The 9434-nt window shown below is 37.2% G+C and overlaps 1 protein-coding gene and 1 pseudogene across 1 annotated transcript; one reads left to right on the forward strand and one right to left on the reverse strand.

Moving 5' to 3' along the window:
• Positions 1–822: 822 nt before the first annotated feature.
• Positions 823–2042, reverse strand: LOC127903115 (probable LRR receptor-like serine/threonine-protein kinase At3g47570; annotated as a pseudogene).
• A 4380-nt stretch (positions 2043–6422) lies between these two features.
• On the forward strand, positions 6423–9135 carry LOC102616304 (putative receptor protein kinase ZmPK1). Its single transcript, XM_052443056.1, has one exon. It carries the CDS (start codon positions 6560–6562, stop codon positions 8975–8977), a length of 2418 nt encoding a protein of 805 aa, XP_052299016.1. The 5' UTR covers positions 6423–6559; the 3' UTR covers positions 8978–9135.
• The last annotated feature ends 299 nt before the right edge of the window (positions 9136–9434 follow it).

The following is a 9434-nucleotide window of genomic DNA, read 5'->3' on the forward strand; positions in this document are numbered from 1 at the left end:
TTACCGAGTTGACGGTTCACCCCTCGTCTCCAATATTTTGCAGATTGATTTTAGAGATGTGGGCTTTTGGTCTAGCGGAGAAGATTTGTTAGTTGAAAACTTTAGCATTTTCTAGATGAATTAATTGTAGTTACTTTGACTATTGCTTAGAGTTGGGTTTTATTTTGGAGGATTACTTATTTATTTATTATTTTGGAGAATTTGCTTTGTTTATGGACAACATTGACTTTATTTGTGATTAATTATAAGATTAGTGTTATAAGGTTTCATTCCAAATTCCTCTTAGTTTTCTGGGATGAATTTGGGGTGTTACACTGCTGCTGGAGATGAGCTTTTAATTAATACCACATTTAAGAAGAGTGCTTTGGACTTTTTACAGATTATTTACAACCTCACTGATGTCCATTCGCTCTCTGGGGGATTCTACTGAACGAGCAACTCCAATTTAAAGGATTGCAATCAAACTCTCTCGTATTTGACCCTTTTTTATGTTTTCTTCAGCCGTTTCTTCTCCTTCTTGTACCCCTCCAACAAGAAATAGTGGGTCTAAGACTTGTAATATTTGATCTGGCAATGCCATTTTAACAAAATTGTGAAGATCCAATCCCTCTGTAAACATGTCACTGGTGGGTCTTTTCCCTGTAAAAATCTCCAGCAAGAGTATCCCGTATTCTGCACCATTCAAATTCTATAGTGCTTACATTTTGAGTACAATCACTTCTCACTTGTGCTTCAGCTAATTTTAGAAACACAATAAAATGTTTGATTAACACTTCGGCCTTACTTCTGAATTTTTATGGTTTTATTCTGCAGCTATTGACATTAAAAGTTAAAAAAAGAAAAAAAATTCATATTACCTGGTGTAGCATACCCGACAGTTCCTTTCAGTCCAACCGAGCTACATTGATTCGAACTCATGACTTCTGGAATAAATCTTGTTAATCCAAAATCACCCATGTGTGCAGTCATGTCATTGTCGAGAAGAACGTTGCTTGGCTTTAAATCGCAATGAACAATTGGCTTTTTGCAGTGGTGATGAAGATATTCCAAAGCAGATGCCACGTCAATGGCAATGTTCAACCTTCGAAGAAAGCTTAAAATCCTGGGGCTTTAATTCAGATCATCTGAAGCTGATTCTGGGTGCAACCAGCTCTCTAAACTTCCATGGTGCATGAACTCATAGACTAAAGCTCTGAAATAATTGCCTTGAAAATCGGAAGTTGAACATGCAGTTATGATTTTGACAAGATTACGATGCCTAATGTTTCTTAAGGCCTGACATTCAGCCATGAAGCTCTTTAAAGCGCCACGTTGATGTAAGAACAACACCTTCACCGCAATAAATGTTTGATCTAGATCAAGTATTCCTTTGTAGACTCAGCCGAAGCTTCCAGTACCAATTAAATTGGCAGAAGAAAAGCCACCAGTAGCTTTCACGAGACTTTCGTAGGAGACATTTAGAAGCAAATCCTTTCTTGATGAAGACTCCGAACTAGTCACTGTTCTTTGCCTTCTCAATCTATTGATAATTAGAAGAGACATGACCAAAATTAGTCCCACAAGTCCAGAGAGGAGCAGAATCATCAACTTGAACCCTTTTGATTTCTCCCTTTTCTTTAACTCACTGGGAGTACATGGAGGCAATTTAAGTTCTGAGATGCCTCCACAAAGCTTTTCATTACCAGCTTCCGATATGGCAGATGCATTCTTAAAGATCATTTTTCTTGGCACATCTCCGTCTAGATTGTTGTAGGACAGATTCAACTTTGCAAAAATGGAAATGTATCCAAAAACTTTGGGATTTTGCCTGAAAAGTTGTTTTGAGAAAGATCTAGGCCTTCAAGACCTTTCAAAGAACTCAAACGAGGATGGATAGGCCCGTGAAAGGAATTAATGCTCAAGTTCAAGTACTCCAGGCCAGTGAGCTTGGAATTTCGCCTGATAACTCGTTCTTCGATAAGTCTAGATGTGGAATGCTTTTCGGATTGCCTACAGCCAATGGTATAGGACCAGTTAAATGATTGTGCGACAAGTCCAACCATCTTGATAATGAAGATAGACCAATAACCTCACTGGGTATTGCCCCAGAAAGATTGTTATTTGAGAGATCTAAACTCTACAGTTGGTGACAACTTCCTAGAGCTGAAGGTACGCTTCCTCGTATGGAGTTTCCGCATAAATTGAGTTCTGTCAGGAAAGTGAAATTCCCAAGAGATGAAGGAATTTCTCTAGAAATATTGTTTTCAAACAAAGACAGTACTTGTAGTTTCAGAAGATATCCAACAGAAATTGGTATGTTTCTTATGAGGATAAATTTTTCAATGGCTATTATGATCAAATTTTTCAGGTTCCCAATTTCTGTTGGGATGGAACCAGATATAGGATTAGCTGACATATATAAATAGCGAAGATGAGATGAAAAATTAGCAAGGGAATTCGGCAATGTCCCACTTAGACTATTTACACTTAGGCTGACTACTTCTAAGTAAGTGCAATTGACCAAAGAATCTAGAAATCTAAGGTCATTACCCTTTCTAGTTCCAAGATTATTTCTTGCAAAATTGAGCTAAGTCAGATTCCTTAATCTACCCAAATCTTCTGGTATCAAGCCCGTCAAAGAGTTATTTGCAAAATCTAGCCACTCAAGCTTACTTGCATTAGATATAGAATGGGGTATATTCCCAAAAAACTGATTACCTGCCAATAAAAGTATACGGACATTAGGAAGTGTGAAGCCAATGTGAGGTGGAAGTTCGCCAACGAGTTGGTTTTCTGACACATGAAAGTATTCCATTGAAGTGATGTTCAAAAGTTGTATAGGAATTGAGCCTGTTAAGGAATATACGGAGACTTGGAACATGTTTAGGTGCTTCAATTAGCTAAACTCAATAGGAATGTTGCCATTAAGACTGTTTTCTGAAAGAGAAAGCTGTTTAAGAAATGAAAGATTTGCAAGTGACAGGAATAGGCCCAGTGAAATAGTTATTAGCAAGTCCAAGACCTTTAAACTTGAGCAAACTACCCAATTCAGAAGGTATATTACCTTCAAGCTTGTTCAAGATAAGTCGAGAGTCCTAAGTTCTGAACAATGAGTAAGATTTACAGGAATTTGTCCTTGTAATGCATTACTATTAAATATGATGTGACGTAGCCGAAACAAGCGGCCTATTTCATGTGGGATATTGCTAGAGAAATTGTTTTGTTGAAGGTTGATAAGCCTAAGGAATGTCAAGTTTCCTATGTAAGGAGAAGCGGTTCCTGTCAGATTTTGGCCACTCAGATTCAATAATATGACTCTTTGATATTTGAGACTGCAAGTAACTCCAAGCCACTGGCAAAAGTTGACAGAATCATTCCATGTACTCAAAGCTCCGAATGGATCATCATCTACCTTGCTTTTGAAAGCAAGCAAAGCTTGTTTATCGGGTTCACTTTCAAGATTGGCACAATAGGAAAAAGAGAAGTGAAATGGGAAACTTAGAAGGATGAAAAGTAACACAGGGGTGTTTGAAATATTTGGTATTCAAGTTATACCAAGTGCAGTTCAAGTTCTTACATTAATCAAGTGAGCGGAATTTCTGTGCAGATGGGGCATATTTGGGAATTAAACTATAATGCATGAGATCGAATTAATTTTTGAACCATACATCATTGGAAAGATATTTCTGTTAGCTTTTCAATGAATTTTACTAATCTAAATTTGGAGCTTTCTACATTAAGTTATGATCAGTTAAGTGCAGGCTATTCAGTTTTGAGTCTTAAGAATATTTCTGGACTTGGACTTTTTTTTAATGCTCTTTGTTGTGTTTTAAGTATACCAATGTTTTATTAATGTCTAGCTTTAATGTCAAAGTCAAGTCATTTGAAGGGTTTCTTTGTAGTATATCTATGATTGGAGGATTGTTCCAAGAAAGTTATTTAAGCTTATGTAGTTGTAACCAAAGCATAGAGATTAATTTTGGGGATTTGATGAACTTTGAGTTATTATCAAACTCTGTATCTCTTTGGTGGATTCCATTGAGTGGTGAGTATTTTAAGCCCTGTATCCTTAGCTTAATAACTTGAGGTGGTGACTTTTTTTTTCTGTATCCTTTTATTGTTTGCTGTAGTGGTGAGCTTGTGATTTCTTGGGTATGTGACGTTATGTTTTCTCATCTATTGTGTCCGGTGTCAAATTTGGTATCAGAGCTTTGGGTTCTGAAAATTTATGGCTCAACGACGTCGGCGTAATATAAGAGTTGCAGAGCCTCCTGTTCGTGAGAGGGACTTGGGTGATATAGAAAGGGATGATCTCAGAAGACAAGTTGAACAACTTTAACAACGATTATAACACCTTGAAGGAACTCGAGAAGTTGCTCCTAATGGTAGTTCAGAAGAAGAAGGCTCAATCAATGACGGGGTAGATTATAATCCCTTCCATCAGGAACAAAGCTCCAGGCGTGGACGTCGGCATGGTTGACCGATGTACGTAAAAATCATATGTTTGCTCTCTCTTACTCTATATCTATAACGTCCAAATTTCCCTTTCTTATTTTTTATTTTAATGGAATTTTTAAATGACATTATTGCCCTTATAAATAGAGATTATTTTGGGGTAATTTTCGAAAAAGGGTTATTTTCCCAAATTCAATAGGGTTTCTTAAGACTCTTCATATTTTTCCCCTTCCATAACCCTAAACCCATGACGTTTCTTCTTTGCTACTGCTCATTACGCTCTTACACAAATCCTAGAATCAAGCCTTTGTTTAGGAGAGAATCAAAGCGATTGGTAAGTTTACTCCCCTTATTCCCACAAGATTTCCAATTACTTTATCTAGGGTTTATATTGACATGATTTTAAATTGTTATAGATCATAATGCGTGATTTAGAATGTGCTTAGTGTTTTGATTTATTATGAGTTTAGTTAATCAATCATTGACGTATTAAGCACACAAGATAATTCTGGACAGTATGAGTATCTCGAATTTAAACATATATTTTCTGAACGAGTTTCTTCATGAAATTTATATTTCTGAAACTACACATGTAGGGCTTCTTGAATAAATTTTATTTTATTAAATTCGTCTTCGTTTTCAATTTTATATGTATTTTCGAATTAGAAACCACTGCACTGGAAAACTGTGATTCCAGAATTGTGATCGGATTCACAAGATTATTTGTACCACCAAATGAATTCGAAAAATTATGAAATTTTATATGGAAGTTAATATATGTGTTTAGTATTCCCAATTTTAATTTCATAATTATCTGATTAGTATTTTATTTTATAAAAGTCTCAGAATCCATTCTGTTTGGTTAAGGTACTATGAAAACAGTTTCGGATTGTTCAAGTAATAAATAGTTTTGAAAATGTTTTCGGTATTGGATCCTCTTGAACGTTTTACATGGGGTACTCATGGATGTCCAGAATAGTTATATAGAATATTATGTCATTCTGAATTTTAGATTAAGAGTTAAAATTCTGAGAATCAGACTTGTACGGGTATGAATTAGAAAATCAAATTCTTAGAAGGATTGATTTTTAATATTGCATGTGTAAAGGATTGATTTTTAATATCTCCAATCCCAGTTGGTTTAGTCAAAACTATCAGCGCTATGTCAAAATGCCACAGCCCTCCCATAAGCACCCTTTTCTTTTCTTCTTCAGATGCAAATTTGAAGAGAAAAATGTTATCCCCCAAGCTTTCAATTTTTACCTCCTTAATTGGTCTCCAAGCAATTTGCATTGCTGCCATCAAGCCCTCCCTGTTTATGCTTCGTGAAATTAACACCTTACCCATTAAACGGTTTGCAGTTACTTCTTCACCTTTTATCTTCATTCTCCCCATGAATGTTACAATGTCTGCCTCTTCTACTTTTAAAACGACTGCCTACACTTGTGAATTAATTCCTCAGTATCCATAGTTTACAGTGTTTCCAGTAATAAATTGTCTCACCAACCTTCTAGGATCCGTATATAAATACAAGACGTAGGAATTATCAGCCCAAATTTCATCGAAAAACTGTAAAGAAAATTGTAAGGAAGCACCCAACTAAACTTTGCTTCACGAAACTAAAGTGGCCACTTGTATTTGGGGAGAATGAGAGTAGTATTCCTGTCAATAGACAAAATGATTCCGAAAATCTCAATAATTTTTTGAAATGATCGCATAAAATCTTTAGGATTATCCTTCAGCAAAAGTGACCAAATTTTGTTTCATTTAGGCTTAAAAAAAAAAATCTGAAAGGTCATTTACGAAAACGATTGGTCATTATGACCAAGTAGTCAAACCATAAGAGTTATCTCACTGTGACCACATTTATTCAAACAATAATCACGGGCTGCTACAACCACTCCTTGACATGAGAAATGCAACCAGATCAGGACCATGACTATAAGATTTCTGGTGTACATTACCATTGATTCGACTATTCAAAAATCAGCTAAGAATGAAATAAATCCTGAATTCTTTCTAATCTCTTCTTCGACCTCTGCAAACTTGAAAGCCAACAATCTTTTCATAAATCAAAAATTCTAAACCAAATTCTGTTAGCATCATATACCACTCCCAGGCTTCAATGTTTCCAAATTTTCCATCACTTCTCATTGTTCTCATAGCTTTTTTCTTCTGCTTTCAAACTTCAGAAAGCCAAAACCTCTTGCTTAGGGGCTCTTCTCTATCTGTTGAAGATAATACAGGCGTGTTGACTTCCCCAGACAAAACATTCAGTTGTGGCTTCTATGGCCTGGGTGGAAATGCTTATTTGTTCTCAATCTGGTTCACGCACTCTAGAGACAGAACTGTTGTTTGGACAGCTAACCGTGACAGACCAGTCAACGGCCAGGGCTCCAGAGCTTCTCTGCGGAGAAATGGCGCCATGGTCTTAACTGATGTTGATGGCAGAGTCATTTGGATGACTAACACAACCTCTACTGGTGCTGATCGAGCAGAGCTTCTGGATACTGGAAATCTTGTTCTCAAGGACAGACATGGTAAAATCCTATGGCAAAGCTTTGATTTTCCTACTGATACACTCCTTCCTAATCAAGTATTTAGAAAGAGCACTAAGCTGATTTCTGGAGTAGGAAACGGAACTTATGCGTCAGGGTATTTTAGTTTATATTTTGATAATGATAATGTATTGAGGTTGATGTATGATGGGCCTGAAATTTCAAGTGTGTACTGGCCAGATCCTGATCTTAATGTGTTCCAAAATGGAAGAACAAATTATAACAGTAGCAGAATAGCTGTTTTTGATGATTTTGGCAGTTTCTCATCAAGTGATGAGTTGAAATTCAGTGCTATAGACATGGGTTTCGGGATCAAAAGAAGGTTGACAATGGATTATGATGGAAACCTCAGGCTTTACAGTCTTAACAATGTGACAGGATTATGGATGATTTCTTGGCAAGCTCTTATGCGGACCTGTAAAGTGCATGGTGTCTGTGGTAAAAATGGGATTTGCACTTATAAGCCAGAGCCAAAGTGCTCATGTCCACCCGGGTATGAGGCAACTGAGCCGGGGGATTGGAGCAAAGGTTGCAAGCCTAAGTTTAATAGAACTGCTTTATCAAGCTTGACAGACGTGAAATTCATCAAGGTTCCAAAAGTAGATTTCTATGGTTTTGACCTCAACTTCAGTGAACATGTATCAAAAGAGGCTTGTATGAAATTGTGCTTGGATGACTTTCGGTGTTCAGGATTTAGCTATAGGCTGACAGGTGAAAGGGTTTGCTTTACAAAAAGTGAGCTGTTTAATGGCTACAAGGCTCCAAATTTTCCAGGAGACATGTATCTAAAATTGCCAGTGACAGTGGAGGCATTAGAACCAGCTATTTTAAATGGCACCAATCCTGCATGCCAGTCCAATAAATCTGATATATTGGTTGGATCTCCATCTATGTACTACAGAAATACTAAGAGAGTGAAATGGAGTTATTTTTACTGGTTTGCACTGGCAATTGGTGCAATAGAAGTTCTCTTCATTGTTTCAGGTTGGTGGCTGCTCTTTAGAAGACAAGGTATACCATCCTCTCTGGAAGACGGATATCGAGCATTATCAAGTCAATTCAGGAGATTTAGTTATGCTGAACTCAAAAAAGCAACAAACAGTTTCAAGGAAGAGCTTGGCAAAGGGGGCTCGGGGGCTGTGTATAAGGGCGTTTTGGCCGATGAAAGGGCAGTGGCTGTGAAGAGACTAGGAGATTTACATCAAGGAGAAGAAGTGTTTTGGGCAGAAGTGAGTACAATTGGAAAAATCTATCACATGAACCTTGTGAGAATGTGGGGATTCTGTACAGAAGGCATGCACAGACTCTTAGTTTATGAGTATGTTGAAAACCAATCGCTGGACAAGCATCTATTCTCTTCAAATTTTCTTGGATGGAAAGAGAGGTTTAAAGTTGCCTTGGGGACGGCTAAGGGTCTAGCTTATCTTCACCATGAGTGTCTGGAATGGGTTATCCACTGTGACGTAAAGCCTGAAAATATACTTCTGGATAGCGAATTTGAGCCTAAGATTGCTGACTTTGGTCTAGCCAAGTTGTCTCAGAGGGGCAGCAATAGTTCTCAATTCTCACGAATTCGAGGAACAAAAGGTTACATGGCTCCAGAGTGGGCTTCAAATCTTCCCATCACTTCCAAAGTCGATGTCTTTAGTTATGGAGTTGTGATACTTGAAATGTTAAAAGGAATTCGGCTTTCAAACTGGGTTGTAGAAGATAGTGAAGGGCAAGAAGCAGAGCTGACAGGGTTCATCAGGGAAGTGAAAGAGAAAATTCTATGTGGAGAGGAAGCACGGATAGAGGAAATAGTGGATCCAAGATTGAAAGGACACTTTAACAAGAACCAGGCTGCAACGTTGTTTCGAATTGGGATATCTTGTGTGGATGAAGATCGAAACAAAAGACCAACAATGGATTCAGTTGTCCAGACTCTGTTAGGATGTGAAGCTGAATCTGAAGTCCCAGTACAAACAATCCCTGATTGCGTCTAAGTATTTTTTTTTTTTTTCTAGCTATATATTCCGTATTTTCTGTGCTCTCACGACTAGGACACAATGTTTATTACGTAAAATCAACCGATGGTATTTGCACGCGTAATGTATGAATTAATAAGAGAATAAATAGTATGAGACTTCACTAGCATTCCTGATTCAAACATTTTTTTTTTTTGGTGGGGTATTGGATGATGAAATATCATCAACTGAAGAGATACATGTAGTTAATTGCCAAGTCCTCTTCCGCAGGCAATTTGTCTTTCTTGATACACTATAGATATGCAGCAAAACCCTGGAACTGTTGTCCATTGAATTTTTGAAATCCAAAAAAGAAGAGAAAATTTGTAGTAGAGTAACAAAATACAGAGGCAAAGGCAAATTGATCTTCTAAAAAATCTGCTTGCTTGTTGCTTGGCTTCGAAGGAGCCGGATTTTCAGTGAAGGAGCCGGATTT

The sequence above is a fragment of the Citrus sinensis genome, chromosome 6 (assembly GCF_022201045.2).
Source record: "Citrus sinensis cultivar Valencia sweet orange chromosome 6, DVS_A1.0, whole genome shotgun sequence".
In the NCBI taxonomy this organism is placed as follows: Eukaryota; Viridiplantae; Streptophyta; class Magnoliopsida; order Sapindales; family Rutaceae; genus Citrus; species Citrus sinensis.